This window comes from Grus americana, chromosome 14 (assembly GCF_028858705.1).
Source record: "Grus americana isolate bGruAme1 chromosome 14, bGruAme1.mat, whole genome shotgun sequence".
In the NCBI taxonomy this organism is placed as follows: Eukaryota; Metazoa; Chordata; class Aves; order Gruiformes; family Gruidae; genus Grus; species Grus americana.
The window spans coordinates 17,279,270-17,302,036 of record NC_072865.1 but is presented as its reverse complement, the minus strand read 5'-3'; the positions used below and the strand labels follow the sequence as shown (position 1 = coordinate 17,302,036).

Sequence of the window (22,767 nt, the reverse complement as noted above, 5' to 3'; positions counted from 1 at the left end):
CTCAACTTTGAATTAAATAGAATTTGTCTCAAACTAGAGTGGTTTATTTTGATGTCTGTTCTATTAAGATGTAAGTTTAGACACAAAATTCTTCTGTGTTTTTGGTGTGCTCAGTCCAAAGGAAAGCTGCAGAAAAGTGGGCAGCTCAAGGTCTGGTTAGAGTGGGTTTTCCTTGTCGTGGAAAAGATGCCAGTTACTTATTAATTTTAAATCTAGAGCATAAATTAGCAGAGACTAAAACAGAGTGCAAGAGGAAAATATGTTGGCATATAACAGAGGTGTTAGGAAACTGAGAGTTTAGAGACAGAAGGTAGGAATTGGTGAAGGGTGAACACACATGGGAAACAGGTCAGTGTGATTAATGTTATCTTCTGAAAACCAGCACTTCCAAAAAGCTGGGATCAGGAGGCTGCCCAGTTAGGATGCTTGAAAAAAAGTAAGCTGTTCTATAACTTTGCAAATCTTCCAATCACCTGGGTAGGACCATGCTCAGGAGTCACTAAAATAAGCTGTTCTCTCCTCAGGCTCTATGTAGCCTAAGTTTCTGTGGCAGGCTACAGTTTAGAATAACCCCAAGTGTTTGATTTTCATTTTGGGGCCAAGTACTCTGTTTCAGCTGTATTATACCAGTTGGGTCTTAAATATATTTTGTCTCTTAGAAGATTGTAGGCTTGAGGGAGAAAGAGGCATATAGTGAGCACCAATACTAGAAATAAAAATGGAAGAAACTTGAGAGCAGCATACTCAGAGGAGGAGGCAAAAGGCATCAGGGCAGATGACTTGCTTTTTGAGATTTTAATGGAAACATTAGTTTGTACAATTTGAGCGACTGGTAGATGCTCCAGTGATGGAGATATTTTCTGCTAACGGAATTTTGGATGTCAGTGACAGTGTCTGAATGCTGTTTTCTTTTTCCCTTGCAGTGATCTAGAAAAAAATAATATCACAAGAATCACAAAGACGGACTTCACAGGACTGAAGAATCTCCGTGTCTTGTGAGTGTAACACCAAACTTGTCTTTCTTTACAAGACTATTTTAGGGTGCTAGTACTATGAGTGTCTGTAACTCTAGAGGTGAAATGCTATTAACTTCTGCACGTTATTCAGTTATTAGTATTCTTTTAAACCATGCAACTGGGACAGCTTGTGATGTGAAACAGTAAATTTTAGTTCCATGTTAAAGTCTGAATGTAGTTTCAGAGCTAGTTAATTGTGTTTCTCACTGGCTTTTAATAAATACTGTGGTAATAATTTTGATCCACTCTACAATCACTTATGCATAAATCAATTATACTGAAACACTAGCAAATAGGACTTTCAGATTTTGGTCACTTTAAGGTACAGTCTCATTAATAGAGCTTTTGCAGAAGATTAAGCAGAACTTGATTAAGGATAGTTGATAGCTGTAGAAGTTGTACACAAGGAAACCTGGGAATTTTTTGAGACTCATATGAAGTAATAAATACAAAAATTTTAGGTGGTGCTGTCTCTTGATCTAAAAGTATCAGTCAAGAGCTTAACTGGACTTCTAAATGGGCCTCAAACATCAAAAGGGGAAACATCAGTCTACAGAAGTTGTCATTCCTGACTTCCTATTTTCTCTTCTATGAACCTCAAATGACACCACTAATTTAATGGTGAAAATTAGGACTACTTCATAGGTATTTATAGTATTTGTACATGGACCTTTTTTCTTAAGAAAATAATCTTGGGTTAAAAGAACAATAAAGAGATTTTGAAGCTGTTTCAGTCCTTTCAGGAAGAGTTAGGGGTTCTTCTATTTAAAGTGAATTCAGTTTTCCCTGAATTATTTGGGCATGTATGAGAGGGGAAAAAAAAGAAAAGGCAGGTGAGAGAAACAAAATAGTTTTGCATGTAATGTACTGAATTAGTTGAAGCGAAGCTCTTAGGTTCTTAGTGTTTCTGGAGCTCTCATTTAAAGGTAATGTTTGTTTCTGCTTTCACTGGGCTTCTATTTGGGCAGTGAGTGCTACTGTAGTGAAGCAATTTTGCAAGTTAGGTAGTGAGAAACATTGCTATGTTAATGGAGAGAGCATACATGCACATGTTGAGATTGATATGTTTAAAAGCAGCAGCTGAGATGTTTTGATTTGAAAATGTTTCTGAAACATTAAAGGTAGTTATTTGTGTTAACAGTAACCAATGGGTAAAGTTAAACTTTCTGATTTTACTTTAAAAAAAAAATAAAATTGATATCTAGTTCTGTTTATCAAGTGCCATTTACATAATAGTGACTAAGTTCTGTGTGTGCGTGCCATCTAGTTCACTAGCAGTACTTTAAACTGTTGGACTTAATTCCAAGTTTTAATGACCAAGACAAAAATCTAATCTTGAGTTGCTCCCAGCACTGACAGAGGCTGGTTGGTTTTACCACTCTGACCCCTTCTGAAACAAACAGCTGTCAGAAGTTCAGAAACACACAAGTAATCTCACCAGCACCCTCGGAAAAATCCTTTCTGTAATTCTTAAGATTGCTCTCTGCAGTTAATGTTTTCCTTTGAGTATCTTCTAAAATACTCAAATCCTTCCTTAAAACTGCAACTGTTGAACTGTTACAGTTATTTAGTGATAATTCAATCAATGAATTAATTGAATCCTGCCAACGAAAAGGCAAGTCTTTTCTCCTGCTACCTTAGCACTTTTGAACAAGTTGTCATATACTCAGAAAACATTTCAAATCTATTGGAAGACTTTTCGTTCCTGGGATGTTTCTCTCATCTTTAGCAGTGGAGTTGTTTAGGTTTCCTTGGCTTCCATCCCAACTGTCAATACTGTTTTGGAAGTCTATTAAAATACATGTGCTATACTACCATTAATGTCAGTGGTTGGTTTGGTTTGGTTGGTTTTTTTATAGTGCCAGACACTGCCTAATGCTGCTGCAGTCCTTTATACTGAATGTCCTTACAAATAAGTGTAACATGCAACCACCATCTTTACATGATTTTTTTTTTGTTCTGTGTTCATTACAGGTTTATGTAAAATGTTTGTTCAGCCGTTGAGCAGTGTGGTGTTTGCCACAGAAGTCATTAGGAATAAAACCAGAATATACCTATTTAAAAAAAAAAAAAAGTATTTTTATATTGGTTTTGTCTTCCAATGTATGGAGACCGTTTGAAATCCAAGACATGCCATTTCACTGTCTGCTAACATACCCATTTTTGTTCATTGTTGTGTATTTCTCTGTTCTCCATGTTCCTGTGCTCCCCACATATCTGGGGGCATGTGTTTGCAGTTTTTCTTATTTTACTTTGTGCAGCTTTTTTTACTTTGTACACTTTTGGTCTCCAGAAGTCCTTCAGATTTTTCTTATTTTTTTCTTCTGCTTTCATAATTCTGGCTATTCTACATTACTGACAACCTATTTTTTCCCTCCCTTTTTTCCCCCGTGTGTGATGGGGGTATAGTGGGAAGCACAGAAACATGAAACCTGTCCCAGAGTTCTTAGAAAAGTAGTTTAGTCCTGTTTTCAGACATCAGAATGAGGACAACAAATAAGTGATCCAGAAACGAAACTGGTAGAATAGTGCAACAGAAAGTCTTCCAGTCTCAAACTGACAACATACATGGAAAATAGTCCTTTGTGCCTCTTTTTCCTTTTATCCCTACTAACTTAATCTTTTTCCCCTTTCCTCATGCAGTTTTCCCTCCCCTTTGTTTTAGGAACATGCCCTTCTGGTTCACATGTTTGCTGTTTTTAATTCTATTTTTTGATCTTCATATGTGATTTTAGCTGTGGAATATTCTCTTGCTGTCTGTCTTCTCAACTGCTATCCAGTTGAACAGCTCTGAGTATCCTTGTAGGATTGAGTGTGGAGGAGTCTGCTGAGAAACAGGCAAGAATAGTGCGTTTTCACTAGTTAGTCTTGGCTGAGCCCTGACTTACTGTGTGTTAAGTTCTTCCTTTCTGTGTTTTAGCTGAAGCCACATAAAATGTTCAGAGAGTCTAGAGATTTAGTCCATGCATCTGAGTGCTCTTACAGAAGCAAAAAAAAAAAAAAAAAAAAAGGGTGTGTGCTGGAAAGCAGTACAGAGAGGAAAAGGTTGACTTAAATGGGACTGTTGGTATCACTATTCCTTGGCTTCCGCCTTACCTATAAAGAGCATTTCTGGTGTGTAAATGAATAGTCATTTCCTGCACAGCGTAAATCAAAGAGAAGTCAGTCTCTGTTACTCATAATTTATCCTTGTCTCAGTCTCGAGGGTGAAGAAAAGCAGGATCAGACACAGTGGAAACCTGGAGTTTTCCCTTACGTTTTTGCACCCTGTTATGCAGCAGGACTGTATACGATTGTCACACAGAGCTGCTGTGGCTGTATTTCTGGAGGGATTGAACCACTTTGGATTATTTACAAATGCTTTATGCTGGGACAAGCCTGAAATCTTTCCAGAACATGAAGGCTGGACAAAAAAAAAAAAAAAAAAAATCACAGAATCATAGAATGGTTTGGGTTAGAAGGGACCACAAAGCCCATCTAGTTCCAACCCCCCTGCCATGGGCAGGGACACCCTCCACTAGCCCAGGTTGCTCAAAGCCCCATCCAGCCTGGCCTTGAACACTGCCAGGGATGGGGCATCCACGACTGCTCCGGGCAGCCTGTTCAGTGCCTCACCACCCTCACAGGGAAGAATTTCTTCTACATTGCCGGCTCATGTTGAGCTTTTTATCAACCAACACCCCCAAATCCTTCTCCTCAGGTTGCTCTCAATCTATTCTCCGCACAGCCTGTAGCTGTGTTTGGGATTGCCCCGACCCGTGCTGGACCTTGCACTTGGCCTTGTTGAACTTCACGAAGTTTGCATGGGCCTGCTATGACTCTAGGAATCAGTTATCTCAATTACATTACGTAAGGAGTAATATACTAAGGATGTAACAATCAGCCTCTAGACCAAGGGTCTATGCTTTCAGAGCATAACAGTTGTGGTTATAAAAGTTTAGAAACAAAAACATTTACAAATCTGTCAGTCAGGAGGCAATTTTTAAATCAGTTTTAGTGACCAAGAGAAACAGTGCTGTTTTGTCCAGATTTTTTTAATAATCTCTAATTATAACTGTTATTGGTAGTTTTGTGACAAACAATTTTGTAGCATGTGTGAAGAGAAGTGGGGAAACTCTTTTATTCTGTTGTCTTAAAATTAACTGGTATTTCTGGAATTGCAGACACTTGGAAGAAAATCAAATTACTGTGATAGAACGTGGAGCGTTTCAGGATCTAAAACAACTTGAACGGCTGTAAGTATCTCTATTTATATACTTATGGAAAATCTGCAGTTTTTCTACCTCACTGTTAATGGTCATTCATAATATTTCATGATTATAAAATTAACGTTCTCTAAGCAAAAGAGAGCGATGGATACCTGACTAAATTAATGTATGCTCTTAAACACAGTTGAATTTATATTGCATGATAGCTTTATACTTGAAATAAAACGTACAATTGCTTGCCAAGAAAACAGAACTGCCAGTGACACCAGAATCTTAACAATATTATCAAAAGAACATTATCTAGGTAACTCTTAAAATTGGTATGTAGGCAAAGAAAGATTTGTGTGTAATAATTTCGTATTGTTATATATATTTAATGTATATTTTAGTATTTATACATATATAAAAAACATGTATGCCAATGGAAGTTGCAATTGTCTCCTTTGAGAACCACAGTATTTCTAAGACTGCCTTTAGACTTAATTTTCTGATTAACTTAATTTCCTTTTGAAGTTGTATAATGCCACTGAGACCAGTGAATTCCAGGGTATCATGCTAGACTTAGTGGAGAAAAGACTCTAGATTTTCCTCTGCTTTTGATAGCAGTTAGATTCCTTTTTTTAAAAAAGGTGAATGTAAGAGGTCTCTTAATCCGGAATCGGATTTATTGAAAACTGCTGGCCCTGCAAGAGTATGAACTCAGATATCCAAAAGTGCAGAAGTAATGCTGTGCCCAATTGCTACTCTGTTGGGTGTACTGTTTAGCACTATCATGAAGCTAGGCTAATCTTGTCTGCTTATGATGGGGGCAGAGCAAAATCTCTGTAGTTGTGAAACACTTCTGGGAGTTATTTCTTGTTAGAGGTAGGTGGCTAGAACAAAGTTGCATGCTGGTTTGGAATGCCTGTTTGTTAAAAGAAGCAGCAAGGGGTTTATGTTTGATTGTTAACTCAGTTATCTGCAAAGCGTTTGTTGTAGGACTTGATATTCCCTAATTGATATTTTGTAAAGCAGCTTTCAAGAGTGAAATTCCTACTAGCAGTTGTTCAAGAGAAGTCTGGAATATTGACCATATGCTGTACTAAAACTGTTTCAGATGATCTCAGGATTAGATTTGCCTTTAAGTTGTTTAACTAGTGCGTTGAACTTTTAAAATTAATTTTCTTGGGATTTTTGTCTTGAATTACAAACCTCCATTTATGGCAGTAAGGGAGATGAGTTTTAAATTCTGATTATAACCTATTTTTTTCAGTTCCTGGTACCTATATTGAATTAGAAAGCACTTTCAGGACAGGAGTTTTGCTGTGGCTGATTTATTTCACGTTTCTTGGGCAGTAAAAAATAACCAGCTTAATTTTCCAAAATTAAGCGTAGCCTGACACTGTAGAAAAGTTTGTTGACATTACATGTTGTCTTTGAGAGTCAGTATCTAAACTACCAAGACCTAGTTTTAAACTCATTTTCTATATATATGTACGTGTGTGTGTGTATATATATTTCTCATATCCCTAGATAAAGATAGATTTAGTTAAACTACGAAATGAGTTTTGAAAAAATATCTGGGAGAAGGGCTAGCTATTAGTAACCAGAAATGATACTTGAGTGTTGTCTTAAAGCCTGTTGTTTTTCTGTAAAGCCTGCTCTGTTAGCAAGTGAAAATAATGTATTTTGTGAAACCAGAAGTTAAGAAATATGATATCTTTAATAGTGTCTGTTTAAGTATGTGTTGTTTGAAAGTTTTACTTTTTTTTTCCTATGCGAACTCTTAACTTGGCCTGTTAAACATACTGAATATCTGCTTCTCTTTTAGGATTGCCTGTCATTAAAATATTTCCTAAATGAATGTAGTATGAAAGGGAGGCCTGGAAACTTGCAACTTTTTGGTATTTTAGCTTAAATCATTTTTAGGACAAAACTATAAATCTGTTTCTTTTGCTATGAGTCAGTAGGTTTTGGAGAATGAACTGTGGAAAGTTTGGCCTAACTTATAAAGGCTAAATTGCAACATTTTAGGTAATATTAAAGCTATTTTATTAAGTATTGTCAAACATTGCAAAATGTTAATGAAGAAAGTATGATGGTTGAATTTAAAGAAACCTGGCTTTTTTCCATTTAATTTCTTTCAAATAACAAATAAAAATTGCTTATATTGCTTCAATTTTGGAATAATGTTCTTTTTTGATCTATTGAAGTGGATGCAAAAGTAATCATTAACTTTTTAAACAAAGCAGCTGCAATGGGTCAGACTTTCAAAAACAGGAGTAATTTCTATTCCTGGCAAAATACCATATATAAAGGTCTTTCGTTCAAAGTAACAGTGGAAGTATATTGTTCCACTCCCCACCCCGTGGTAATCATTCAAAGGGCCTAACATTAGGTGAATATTATTTTAGCTCAGTACATTTTCACTTGTCTGGATATTGAAGCAAATCCATCATTATTAGCTGAGTAAATTAGCAGAATATTCTTTGAAATGTCCTGCATAACAGTCTAAGTAAATTTAAAATAAAATGTCTGTAGAGCTGTTAGCCACTGCTGCCAAAAACACTGTCGTGATGGCTCTCCAGTTATTTGGATTTTATTCAGATTTTTTAATTATTTTTTAAATTTTTTTGCATGTGTGAGATTAATGCTTACAATACCAGTGGAGCATCTAAAGGCATTATTTAGATATAGAGCAGGATATTGTCAAAAAGGTATATTAGTGTAATAAAGTCTGGGAATATCAGTTGAAGGAAGCACATAATGCAAGGTATGTTACAATGACAGACAGTACAAAGTTGGGCGATGAAGTGATGTGGAAGGCGGAAGCCACTTCTGACTTTGGCAGATTTTTACTTAGCTTTCCAAATACACAGGAATTTTAACCATTGCCTCTTAGCAAAATTCAATGGTTTTGGTATAAGTTGTTCTGCTGAGTCCTAAGATTCAGAATTCTTGAGAATGTCCACTGCTACTCACCATAGTGGAAAACCAGGTATGTTTTTAGTGGTTTTATTCCAATAAGGTTCTATAGTTTTATTCCAAAACCTAAAGATTAGTCGTGAGGTAGCTGACGACTGTGAAAAGTCAAGCAGTTAAGAGAGAACATGAATAGATACAATCGGTGCATACTGCCTTCTACTTGTTGCACTGTTGAGCCTCAGGCAAACCAACAGTGCTCTTGTGCAGTGTAGTACAGAAGTGGAGAAACTGTAAAGCTTGTAGACGCTATGTCTCAATGTGCCTTGTATGTCTGAGGTGCTCCAGCGACGTCAGTATGTCTCCTCTCGAGCTTGTTAGCTTCTTCCAGGCTTCTCTAGCTATTGCCTTTCCTTTAGCTCTGAAGTGCTTCTTTCTAAGAAGTACTCCTAATTGATGTTGAATGATAGACTTTGCAGGGCAGATGTACGCATCTGTTCAGTAAGTGTTTAAGAAGCTATGGAAATGCTCTGCTAAAACTTCAGAGCCCATTGTAAATTGTGATAGCCTGCCCTCCTTGCCAAGAGCAGGGTAACAATTTAGGCCAACACCTGTGCCCATTGGTGTACAGTAGGTTTCAGAAACTGCAGTTCTTTTTGTCTAGTTCCCTTCTGCAGTGTTTTCCTAAGAGTTAACTGTAAAAGCTCTGACTCTGATCTTCTTTCCTAGTTTTGTTTTCTGTGGCTTGAAGTAGCGTGCATATGCCCATACGAACACGGTGCTATACTGGCACAATGTATTATACTCAAATTGATTTTGAATTTTAGCATTTCAGCTGTATGCTTTGCTATTAACACAATGTATGACTTTAGGATACGTTTTAGGATGCTTGTGAAATTTCATGTGCAAAGAGGATCAAGAAGAAAGAGGCATATTGGTGGGCCTAAAAGATGAACTGAAATTTCTTCCAGAGCCAGATGTATGTCACACATTTATGTGAAAAATGAGGCAGGATATAAGACACCAACCAATCCTGACTTTTCTACAGCCAACTGCCAGAAATTGTCACGTAGCTGTATTATCTTCAAAAGACTGGACTTTGGCTGATGGCTGGTTCTTTCTACTCATATTAGTGTCTTTAGCTAGCATAAAAGATCTCAACATCTGAAAACACTAAAAAATGTATTTTTGTTGTTTAGAGGAGGGGGGGAAATGTATAAGCATGGCCAAATCAAATCTTTTTAAAGATTTAAAAATAATTAGCTTTAAGAAAGAAAAAGGAGGGGGAAAGGAAAAAAAAACACAACTAGAATCCAGATTTTAACCCTAGCATATCCATGTATGGTTTTGGTCTTGTGCATGTTAAGTCAGAAGTCAAACTGGAAATTTTATTTGACCTTTAACTGCAGAGATGCTACTGTGCATTGAGTCTTCGTAAGCAGCTTCCTAAATCCTTGATTAAGATATTTATTTGGCATAGTGTACTGTAAAATTGCTGTTAGTGACCAAAGATGCTAAGGAGAAGAATACATTGTTACATGATGCTTCACAATCTGGATTTCATAAATTGAGGTTGAACAGACTTTAAATAAATCATGTAATACAAAAAGCGTCTTCCATAATTAACATGCTGAGTGGAAAGATTGCTAAGTGCTTCAGAGTAGTGGGCAAAAATAATAAAAGCATTGGACAGTTCTTTGCTGTTGTAAACAAAAGCTTATTGCAAGTCTTTGGCAGCATGGACATATCTATAGTGTTTATACAAGGTTTGCAGTGTGTGCAGTTTAGACGTTTTTCTGGAACTGCATATACTACACTTATTTATGAAGCCATATGGATTTGTAAATATGTAAGACAGTTTGAACGTAACCTTTCAGAAAAAAGCTTTATTGTCTTGCGTCTCCATTTCCCTATGACATTAGGGATAACATATCTAATTGGAAATCAGTGATCATAAAATGCTTATCTGGAAATGCTGGAGAACAAAGAGACACTAAAATGGATTTAGAGCTGTGGTCTAATATTTAATCAATTTTATTACTTGCATACTTCCCTCTTCCTTTTCAAACTACCATGTGTAAGTTGGTGTAGTACCAAGTTTGCTACCGAACTTCTCAGGAACAGGTGATGCTTTAGGAATGAGAAACGATAACCTTTGCCTGTGTTCTGGTCCCAAGACAGCTCTTTACGCTTCACCTTTTCCTCTAAGGAGGGTGTGAATGGAAAATTGGGGCTCCTAGAAGTAGGTTGACGCTATGGTGTCTTTGCATTTGGGAGGGATGGATTTCTCTGCGTTCATACCAAAGACAGTAGCATCCCCCATTGACTCCTGAGGAACTGAGCGTAGCATGTGTCAAAACTTGAGTTTATCTTTCATACTGGGCAGAACTACTACTGCAACTACCCACCATCAATTGGGTAAAATGAAGCTGTGCTGTCTAATCCCAGGTCACGGACTGTGTGTCAGTGATGTAACCTTTTGTAAATGGGGGAAAGCATTTTCTAACAGAGACCAGTTGTTAACTTAACCACTCTTTGCAGGAGCTGGCAAAGAATATAACAACCTGAAATTCAGTTTGTGACACTTTCAGGTGTGTTCTTGTTCTCCTGATTTGAAGAATAAACTAGTACTTAGTTCTTGTGCTGCCTGCATCTGTGAGCTAGCAATATGAAGCTCCTTGCTGCATTGGCTTATGACTGCAAGTTCAGGCAATATTTATTGATGTTGCTTAATATTTAATTAATATTGTTAATATTGTTTGTCTCATATTGTCTAAGGAAATTATTCCATTTTTTTTAAAAAAAGGAATCCTGTAACCAACATCTGAAAAAGCAGTGCCTTTTACCTTGCATTTTCAAGAAAAGTTTAGCATTGCCCTTCAAATGGATGTCTGACTGTTTACATTGTGAGGAGTCCAACACGAGGAGTTGGAATGTTTTGGGTGTGATTATCTGAGGTGTGGTTTTATTCCTGGATGCCAATGGGACAATCATGGACAATGCAGCGTGCTGAACTACAGAATCTTCCTAGTGGTACTTGAGTCACTTCCATTCCTTTTTACTCTCCATTTTGATTTGACCCAAGGCTTCCCTTTCAGACAATATCTCTGAAAAATACATGGGAAAATCATGAATTTATTTGGAGTGACTGTTTGGTGTAACTTGCATGGGTAGAGCCTTATTACTTCAAGAATTGTGGTGTTTTGGAGAAAGGGTCTTCCCTTTCAAGTAGCCATAATGTAGTTTTTACTGCTTAAGTGTAGACCACATTATTGCAAGTACTTCATCTGCATAATTTTCTGATCCTGATAGAAATAGAGTAGCACAAAAAGAGTTCCACAGTTTGATCCTGCTTCTGACTCAGAACCAGAAGTCTAGAGGAAGACTAAATCTCTATGCCATTTGTACTCTGGAGGAGTATGCATTTACTCTTTCTACAGAGTACAAGAAATCATACTCCTCGTCTCTCTACCTTTTGTCATAGTCTCAGAGAATGGCTGCCCCAAAATGACATCATGAGAGCTGTGTTTGAGTTCTAGTTTGTCCTGTGTGGCAGAAGCCAAGTGAAAGCTCTTCATTTCCAATGTCTAAACAAAGAAAAAAGTTGAGTTTGTAAGTGTTCATATGCTGAGGCTGTGTGTAAATTTGTCAGTGATATGTTGCATCGTGCTGTGGTATTGTGCAGTTCTTTAAACCTGGGGTGTTTACTCATGAAGCTGATGGTCTCTTCTCTGAATATGATCTTGGAGCTCTCCATTAAATCTTTCCAACTACTGGTAGATAAATTCACCAGTCCTCCAAACCAGAGGAATAATTTCCAGCCAGACAAAACTTTTTGGAACTGGCTTGACTCATTTAACTGGCTAAACTATGAGCCAAGCCCTCAAGCCTTGTCCTTTCCTTCTTAAAAGAGCTACTTGTATGAATTTACCTTGTGCTGTTGGAGTTATCTGTAAAATAACTGGCATGATAAAGATTAACTCTGTTAGCAGAGCAGCTGAGACCCAGATCACTCCATCTCTCATCACCCTTATATAGCCTTCCAGAAATTGCTTCATGGGCAGTTTTAATTCAAATACCCACTCTGAGGAATTGTAGAAGCACCTTATGAGATTGAGTGACTGTGAAATAGTATAGTAGATGCAATTTAGGGTTGAAGAACAGGGAATGGGGGAGGGGTGTGTGTAGGGAAATCCTAAAATGTTGGAACTCATAAAAGACTAAAGTGGAAGTTCACAGGTGGCCATCAGAAGGCTGGCTACGTTTGTGAAAGAGATCCATTCAGGGCCACTAAATATGCAAAATCTTCATCCAGCTGAGAAGTCTAGCTGAAAGAGATTGAAAGCTACTGAAGTTGGCAGAGGAGTATCATACATTCCTGCCCTGTGCTTATGCTTCTTTATACACCTGCATATTGCCACTGTTGGAAAAAAGTTACTGATCTAGGTGTGGACTGTAAGTCAGTTCCAGTTCTGGATGTTCTCTGATTTTTCATCTGTTGCTAGAAACTAAACTTATTCTCTTTTCTAAATCTTATTCTGCTTCTGCTGACCTAGCTGCCTACAACTTAGGTATTAGGGATATGCTGTCCTTTTCACAGAGAGGGTTGAGACACTTTGGAAAGTTCCACTGCTTTTTCATGTCCAGAGCAGAGGTATTTAATGGACTTCCAGCTGCCCTTCACCCCACTAAGAACCTCATGCTGTCAAGTCACCAATAAGGAATCCCACTTTCCTATAAGACTTGTTTAACAAAAACCCAGGCAAAATCATTAGCTTCCCCGAGAAATGTGAATTATAGTAAGAAGACAAAACAACAGGTACAAATTTTATTCATGAGATATGATGGAAACTGCTATACAAAATGCCAATGGTGCATTATTTAGCTGTGTGGTTGATGCCTCAGTACCACATTTACAATCAGTCAGGACAAGAACAGTAGCAACAAAGTGGTAGTTCTTGGTGTATATGTGGGGGAGTGTGTGTCTACACATAAAATAGTAAAATAGATATTGACAGCTTGAGTGTGAATAGTACACTTGAGTGAATCATTGTGGGGAATGTAAGTACTACATCTTACTGAGTCGCATCTTGGCTTAAGCTGACATCTCACCTTATTAATTCTTGGAAGGAAAGAAGGAAGCTCATTAATTTTGTAATTCTTTTGATTCAGTTTTATGTGCTGCTCTTGGCTCAAACAGCCAAAATAAATGTTCCCAGGATATGGCTCACATGCTTCGCTTATCTGTCAATCCTGTACACTGGCTGCTCTGGAAGATTTCACTGGAATGTATTTTTTTCTTACTCAACTGCCAGTAATTTAGAGAAACATTAGTTGTTTGTGTGAATGACATACCAGATATGGTCAGGAAAGATTTTTTTAATTTAAAAGAACCCTCTATCTGCTGTTCCCACAATTCAAATATAGAGTCAATATAAAATTGTTGTTGGGGGGAGGGGAATCTGCAACCATTGGTCCAAAAAATTGTTCTTGTTGGAAAGGAATGTTAGAAGATCTCCCGTACATACATTTCCATATAGAGTCAAGCTTCTCACAACAGTTAAGGACTAAGGAAAATACTCAGGTGTGGACTATTTCATGCAGATATATAGTGAATAATATGTCCTATTATTTAGATTAAATTTTCAGGAAAGTGTTACTTTATTTCAGCTGTAGTAGAATGGTACTGCCCGGTAATGATAAATCATCTTTCATGTGTAGTGTGAGTAGTAAATGCACACCCCAAAATGAAGTGTACTTAAAATCTTAAGATGAGTTGATCATCTTTGAAGTCCAAAATGCATGAATTTCCCTTTGAATTTTGTTGATTTCGTATCTAGCGCAACTTTCCAGTTTAGCCTTTCCTTGAGAATCTTTTGCTGTTACCTGGTACAGCATAATCCAACTGTGTGTAATGTTGATTGCTATGGTCCTGGTCCATGAAAGCTTTCTAACAACTAGCAGTTGGTCACTTTGGATGCTGGTGCAACTTCTTGCAACTCTGAAAAGCTGTCTGGTCCCAAGTGCAAGGCAGGACAATGCATGTTAAAAAAAAAATATTTGTGTAATAAAAACTGTAGCCACGAGTTTGGTCAGTAGTTCTTCATAAGAACTCAGTGAATTTTCTTCAAAAGGTGTACCACAGGGCTGAGGTATCACTATAACTTTGAAACTGAAGAATTCATATTATTTTTCAGAAAGGCCACACAAAGTGTTCTTGCTGCAAGCTACTAAAATCCTAACAATATATATTCTGTTCAAGGTTAGAACTTGATATTACATAATATAATTCTGTAATGTAGTGAGCATACTAAATACATATATGCTTCTGCAATGTCCCTGTCTCAGTATCTCAAGGTGAATTAGTGTTTATCTTCTCATGCCAATAGGGACTTACAGGTAGGTTTTGGTTTTGTGGTTGGTTGGGGGGTTTTTTTGGTGGCCTTTTTTTTTTTTTTTTTTTTAGAGAATCAGTGGTTCAAGTGTTAGTATAGATGGCTAGTGTAGTAAAACTGTGGTGGAAAAAATAATAAGCATGAAACAACTTGCAGAAGCAAAACCTGGTAATTCTGAGACGTACCTAGTCTGCATTTTGCCTATGTAGAAAGTCAGTCTCCTGTTTAGTGTGTTAATAAAGCCGGCTGCATTTCTATTTCAAAGCATTTAAGTAGTTTGAGCCACATTGTGCAAAGGTCAGGTCAAATAATTTTTAGAAACATCACTGGAAACTTGACTCTTGTAGAAGAGTAAGAAAAACTTTAACATTAAAAAATTATATTTGGGGCTTTTTTGGAAGCATACTGTGTCATTCTGGGGGCATTGCGTACTTGAAAACCAGAAGTGCTTAGCCATGTAATGTACTCTGATCGTGGTGTTACCCCAGATGAGAGGCATCTACAATTTGGATCTTGATGTTGATTTTTCCCCCCCCTTATTTTAAGGCATATAACTTTAGCTTTTATTGAAAATAGTCAAGCATTATTTCAAGCATTGAAATATGTGTAATTTGTGTCTTTGTACACAGATGAGTCATTGCTTGATGTGCATACAGGTTATATGCTTGGAAATAGTTTATATTTCCTGTGATCATTTGAGAAAAAAAGTAAAAATTACCTTGTTCTTTTCTATTACCCTATGAAAAATATGGCAGACAGTCTGCCACAAGATTCTGTGATTTCTCTGCTTGAAGTTTCAGGACTGAAAAAGTAGTTGCAGATTAGTTCAGGAAAGAATATCATGGTCAAATTGGTAAAACTTGCTCCATATCTATCAACAGTAGGTTTGATAATGTATGTGTCTTCACATATCAGAAAGACACTTTTTTGGAACTGTAGTTGATGTGAATGGCACAAACAAACAGTAGAAATTTCATCCTTTGCCTTCTCCTATTGATAAATACCTTATATGAGCCGGATCTTGTGCACACAGCTGGAGATAAAATGGAAAGAACAGGTAAAAAAGGGACAAGTGCATGCCTTGATCAACTGATGGTTGGTTTGTGAGTCCTCTGCACTACCTGCTGCTTAAAACAGGTGTATACCTTTCCTGAAAAATTTGTGTTTATGCTGGACCATCTTTATTTAGCAAAAAATTTCTTAAGCCTGTAATAGGGATAAACTACTTCAAAGATTAATCCTTCCCATTCTCTCTTGTCAGTAAGTCAAGCAAACAAGAACTATAGGTGATAGGAGACATCTCACAGGATGTCACATAGGACAAGAGAAATAGCCTCAAATTGTGCCAGGGGAGGTTTAGATTGGGTATTAGGAAAAGTTTTTTCACTGAAAGGGTTGTCAAGCACTGGAACAGGCTGCCCAGGGAAGTGGTGGAGTCACGATCCCTGGAGGTATTTTAAAAACGTGTAGATGTGGTGCTTAGGGACATGGCTTAGTGGTGGGCTTGGCAGTGCTAGGTTAATGGTTGGACTTGGTGATCTTAAAGGTCTTTTCCAACCTAAATGATTCTATGGTTCTATATTTCTTTGTGTTTATTTTTATGGGACAGTTGTTGGAATAAAATTTTAAATGATACAGTAACTGTCACTTTTTTACCCTTTGGAGACTACTCAATGACTGCAGTAGTGATAAGAAACCACTTATAATGATTCTTTGAAGATGTGTGGATTTGTAGATGTGTAGTGGTTATATCTTCTAATCGAGTATATGCATTTGGGAAAATGATAGTACCCGATAACTGTGTTTATGTTCTGTGGACTCCCAGAGGGCACCAATATCCTCAAATTTCATAGTTTACGATGTCTGTCTGTAGCACGTAATTATATAGTTACATATTACTCAGCCATTGCTGGACAGCCAAACTTTTTTTCTGTTATTGATGATGCAAGAGTGAACCTTTTATTTCTTTTGTAAACACTAAAAAAAAAAAAAGAAATTGGCACCTCTTTTCTGGAGGAAGCCATTAGCAGCTCTGTCAATCGGTCTGCACAGGAGGAATCCAAACACAGGAAAAGTGTGAGAGAGGCAAAGGGCAGCTAGCAAGAAAGCAGGATGCATGCTTGAGTGAATTGGGTTTGGTTTGCATTAGTACATCTGACCAGGGCTACAAAACAAAGAGGTTTATTTTAACAATATGATAATAAACGAGCTGGTTTCATCAAAAACATTTTCATAGTAGGTCACTGACCCATAAGAACTCATGCAAAAACAAATTTGGGTCTCATTGATGTAGACAAGAGGTTCTGTAACCACAGGATTCCTAAGCTTCTGAAAACGATGGTTACAAAGCAAATGGAATAACAACACTTCCACTACGATGTAACCATAATTCAGTTGGAGTAGCCGATCAACATTGAACATTACATCAGAGGTTTTAAACATTATTCTTTTCTGTGGCTTGTTTGTTTGATTTTAGCAGTTTTTTATACTTCATGAAGATTTATGGGAGTATTTGCTTAAGCAAAACACTTAAAGATTTTGCAGTCATTTCTCTAGGATATACTTAAAGGTCTGTGCTACTGTTGGGTAAGAACTGCTCTATCACTGGTCTGGAATAATTTGGATGAACTTTGTTTAGTTTAAATAATTTCATCAAAAGGGTTTTGCTGCTTTGAGCTTCCTCACATTAGAAGGATTATACTGCTTGCCATCTTAGAAATACCATGTTATTGGCTGAATTTCATGCTGTTGAGCACAGCAATCCTTAAATAATCCTGTTTCTGAGTGAAACGTTGATGATGAATTCAAAGTACTTAACATCTTTTAGTTCTTTCTTGGAGAAGATATGAATGTATAGGTCTCAAAGCCTTTCTGTCATTGGTTAGACCAGTACAGTCTTGATCTTGCTTTTCCTCTGGCATAACTCCATTTTAACTGTGTCCATTGAACATTGCAGCTCGCCTGGAGCTGCAGCCTTCCACATAGAACAGAACAAACTAATTCATGTTGGCTTATAGTTAACTTTATGTTAGTACTATATTCTCAGTTGCTTGGAGTTGATCTCTTCTCCAGATCTTTCTCTTTGTCTCAAAGTGTTGTAGCATGAGGGTCACAAGAAGAAGAGAGGGCTCTAGGGTTCATGCAGATGTTATGGATATTACGTATACATTTTAATGTTTGTCTTTTGAGAAGTCCGAGTGGGATAGGTGAGATGCAGTATATTAGGAATACAAGAGAGAAATGGGAACTGCTAGGTACTGAAGCACTTCAGAAAAACTGACCCCCAGCATTTGATACCTTGTGGGAAAGTGGAAGCGGATCAGAGGTAATTATCACGGAAATTGGGCGCGTTCAATTTTTAGATAAGAGCTGCTTTAATGACAATGGATTTTTGTGGCTGGTTACCCCTTGTGGCTTCCTAGTGAGAAAATGCCCTTTGAATGAGTTGTGATAGACAATTCCCACAGGCTTGTGATAAACCAGTGACAAGAGCTGCTTTTTCATTCTCAAATTTAAGTCAGGTGTACAGTGTACTCTTTGTTCCATTTAATCATTTCCTTATACTCATTCTGTTGGCTTTGGAGGATGCATCCTTTGTTAAGCATCCAGTTTGATTTCAGGCAGGAGATGATTCTGCTAGTTTTCAGTTTTTAATACTTCTGCTTGGCGCATAGCCCCAAGGAGGAAGGAGTAATGCATCGCCACCGAAGCATTCTTTACTATATATGGAGAGACATGGTGAGCTGGGCTGGTATTTAGTTATTAAAACAGATCAAATAAGAACAGTGTTCTAGTTCTTCTGGTAAAAATGGCAATAATAGTTGCAAGTTTTCTTGCTAATTACTCATAGCTATTTCTGACTTCTGGAAATGGTTTCTTTGATATAAACTTGTAAGACTCGTCAGCAGGGGCAACACGGCTTGGAGACGTGCACACTAAAATTTACTGTCTTCTTTCTTCATAGGGTTTCAGCCCTGACCTGGAGAGATTACTCTCTGGTGTAAGAAAATGGTTTAACCATGTCTATTTTACTCTTACTGCCTTTACAACAATTGATGAAGTATTAAAAATGGTGGACATTTATGGATACTGCAATAAATCTTTATGTTCCTTGGATAAGATCCTATGTTTTCATGTAGGCTGTGGATGAATAAAGACAAAGTAACTAATTTTCTTCTCATTCTGTATTAGGGTTTTGAAGATACAAAAATTGGAAGATTTTGTGTGAATTCCTAAATTTTTTTTAGATTTGAAAGAACTTTAAAGGATTGCAGAAACTAAGAGGCAGATTCTGCAGAGAGCATCTTTGTGTTTGAGGGTTTATTGATCAAGATTTTTGGATTCAAGTGGTAGTTAATAGAAAATGTAAATTCTTGTATGTTAAAGGCTGAGAAAGGCAGATATAAACTAACATCCTGCATTAATGTAACTGGGTTTATAAATAAGCTACTGACTTAAGAGATTGTCCAAGTACTTTTGCTTGCTATTTCTGGATTTACAGGATTTTCTTGCTATTGACATTGTCATTAATAAGCGCTCTCTGATACTTAAGATTCTCTATTCCCTTCCTTGGTTAAGTTGGTACTAGCACCTCTGTCCATTTCTGTATGATGTAGAGCATTGATCTCAGTCTTTAACGCATACATGAATGTTGTTAGACCTTTTTTGTTTCTTCACGTTGGCTTTGGGAAAACATTGAAAACCTGTTCCTCATACTTTTTTGCCTATGTTACTAGTTTGTTCCTAGCCAGAGGAAATCTGTGTATAATGCTTACATACTGGCTCAACCCTCCATTTTAACATCAGATTTTTTTCACATGAAGAGATCTGAAAAAAAAAAAAAAAAAAAGGATGGTTTCTTACATTGAAAACTTAAAAAGTGTTATAGAGCTACCAAGTTTGTATGCTGCTGCTTTGTACAAAGAAATGTATTCTGGTTCTGATAGAGGGTAGATAATCTTTTTCAGTCTACTGAAAAGTTGCTAATAAAGGTTATTGCTTCTGACAGCTTTGAAAATGTGAGCCAGGACCACCCAGTCTGCTATGTTTGTAATAAGGGATCTCAAAGTTGTAACTGTTGTAAACAGTTTTCCTTCAAAAACACAGTCCCTTAGCAACATGCAGTGTTATCTTACAGTTTTTCGAAGAGCTTCTGTACTAACGTGTCACATAAATAAAGAAGTTCATTTATGCCACACCATAATCCTTGTAATATGGTTGTATTGAGCTCCCTCATAGCAAGCTTATTGAAATTCCATTATACATCGTCTAGCTTTATTTCCTACTGTAGTAATATAAAAAGGTGCTGACAGAAAGTAACGGACAGGGTTGACTTTTTTAATGAGTGCTGCATCTTGACTGTTTTCCCTTACAAAAAGGAAGTGATACAAAGCAAAGGAAGAAGTTACACGAATGGCCGCAACATATTTCTTGATGCTGATAGGATTTTCTGATGAAACCATTGGATGAAATTGCCTGCTCCCGCTTTACAGTTTCCCAAGTCAGTGCTGCTTAAAAGAGAAAACTTAGTAACTCCTTAGAGTTCAATAACTCCTGTCTTTCTGTCTGAGTCTCCTGTTATGCATTAATTCATTTTTATTGCTTCTTGGTTACACCCAAGCTTGTGAGGTAACTGCTTCTCCGCTAAAGTAACTCTTAGAAACTACTTCAACTGCGTCATGTTCCCTGAGGCTCTTCTGCAAGGACAATGCTATAGAGCTCTGAATAACAAAGGAGAAAAAAGCTAGCTTGTTTATTGCCCAAAATGAGACCCCCAGATGGCTTGAGTGTGAAATAAAATAAATGACCAAATTGGGGAGTGAACCCAAAGTTACTTCAATAATTTCTGGATATTAAAGGCTGGAGTACCAGGACTACTCCCTTAAAACAACCTGTTTTAAAAAATTCAAAGCACTGTAATTTTAATCTTCTGTTGGAGAATGAGTCGTATAATTGGTAGCAATGCAACTATAGATGTCAAATCAAATTTGAAAGTTGTTGAACTTGTGTGGGAAGGAATGGAGTACTACTTATTTCATGACAAATATGCAGTACTTTGATTTGGTAGTAAAGCTGTTGATGCTTAGTAGAAAAGCAGACAGAATTTGGAGGCCAATGGGTATCACACACATTCATAGGCTTAAAGCTAGATAATTGCTATATTCAAAAAGAGAACTGACAATTAATGTTGTAGCCTATGTATCAAATTTCTGGGTGGCATGTGTTCAGTAATATACAGGAATAGTATTCGTAAATATAATGCCGCAAGACATTTTAAATAGAAAGCGAAGATGCGTACAAGAGCTTTTTGTTGTGAGATCTTATACTAGAAGCCAGGACCTTTCCTGATCTGTTGATGTTGCTACCCTGCACACTAGGCATGTGTTTGTACACCTTGTATCTAAATAAATGAGAGAAGCCACTATAAAAATAATAAACCCACCTGTGCTATATTGCAGACTATAAAAAAATACATTCACTCACAGAAAGACAGTGATACATGAATTGAAAAATACCAAGAAGGAATGTGATTGCATTAAACAGTTTCCAAATTTCCAAATCGTTTAAGGGATGCATAGGCATCTGAGATTTAAAATGTTTTTACTTGTTTATTTGACTTCTGAAACCCCTGAAATTCTTCTGAACTTTGTGAAGTCTTCCAGTGGTGATACAAGCCTTGAGAAGGAAGGGATATTCTGCATATAAGGACCATTATGCTGCATGATTGTCGAAATGGCTTTCTCCTTCATGATTTGCAGTAGCAAAGAATCTGGTTAGATTCTTCTTGAAAAAAAGATAAAATGGTTGCAAATTGAGCAAGGTAAAGGCTTTAATACAGGTGGCTGAAGTGGTAGATAAAAAACCCAGTCATTTTACCATACTGCAGACTGTCTCCCGTGGTGGAAAGGGTAAAGATCTGGGAAGTTGCTGGCTGACTTCTTGCTATAGTTGCACTTCCATATGCATCTTGTTCTTTTCAATCTATTCTGATCATGCCTTTGATATAGATCAGCTTTAGCTCCTGTTTGCTTTTCTTGTGAGTGAAACTCTTGAGACAACAGTACCCGAACTGGATGTGACCCTTCCAGTGTGTAAACACGAGGGATGCAGCTGCAGTCTGTACCCCAAAGAAAGTTTCCCCTCCAGGAAAACGTGACCTCTGGCTTGAAAACAACTTGAAAATTTTTCCTATCAAAATTGAGATACTTTCCACATCCAGAACTTATTCAGAAGCTAAGGCAAGGAGTAAAACTAAAATATAATAAAGTTAAAAATAATCCTTGCAGACTGTAGGTCTTTCCCTCTATTTATTTAATAGAATGATCCTGATAAACATCTTCAACCTAGCTCTAGGCTGCTAGCATTGTTTCTTTTCAAGCTCCAGTGGTTGTTTCTTACTCTGTTTTTTAAGTCAGGGGAAATTTAATAGTTAGGTTTCTCTCCTATCCCAGCTTCAGACCGAGGAAGAAATATTATTAGCCTGGTTGGAGCCAGGAAAGTAGGAATTACACAGTTAACTTTTTTCTCCATTGTTTTTTTAAGGGCCCTTGATAGTCCATGATTGACATTGAAGTTGTTTCCCTCTATCCCTTTGCCTTCAGGACACAGGAACCCCCAAATGGGCGGTAGGCTGAGGGAGGAAGCAGAGAAATTGGCACTTGTTATGTATATGATCAAAATATTTTTGGGAAGTAAGAGGGAATGTTTGTCCTTTGTTGAAACAGTGAGTTTGATGCAATATGTGGCCTTTCTAAAGAAAATGATAATACACTGGAGGACAATGTTGTGTGTATACTCCTTGTGACTTTGAAAAGTCACAAACCCTATAATTCTGCATTTTAGGCTATCTAAATTGTAAAGCAAGAAAAGGCAGTTTGTAGCACAAAGATGTGAAGTATAGACATTTACATATTCTATGAGAATAGAAGTCAGCACGCAATATAACGGAGGAGCAAAAGAGCTTACTTTGAGTCATGTGAGGGTGTCAGAGTTGGGACACAAGGGCTTTGGCTGAAATAAAATGAGAAGGAAGTAATGATCATAGAGAAATATACATAGATGGATATGCATTCATACGCCTGTATACACATGCACACATATACCTATCCTGTGATTGCAGCTGTAGTTATGAATCTTTGCTCTGTGATGTTCAAATAGTCTTTTTAACCCTTACAGTGAGAACACATTGACTTTATGCAGCGGGCAAATTTCAGTCTAAAGAGACTTTGCAGAAGTGCTTTCAACAGA

The 22,767-nt window shown here is 37.2% G+C and overlaps 1 protein-coding gene across 3 annotated transcripts in view; it reads left to right on the top strand.

Moving 5' to 3' along the window:
• The window catches only part of SLIT3 (slit guidance ligand 3), a 528,889-nt gene that overhangs the window by 25,604 nt on the left and 480,518 nt on the right, over positions 1 to 22,767 (top strand). For all 3 annotated transcript variants that reach the window (XM_054841901.1, XM_054841902.1, XM_054841900.1), the window contains 2 exons: positions 924 to 995; positions 5,180 to 5,251. In XM_054841901.1, coding sequence (XP_054697876.1) covers positions 924 to 995; positions 5,180 to 5,251 — 144 coding nt within the window. The remainder of the gene's footprint in view (positions 1 to 923; positions 996 to 5,179; positions 5,252 to 22,767) is intronic.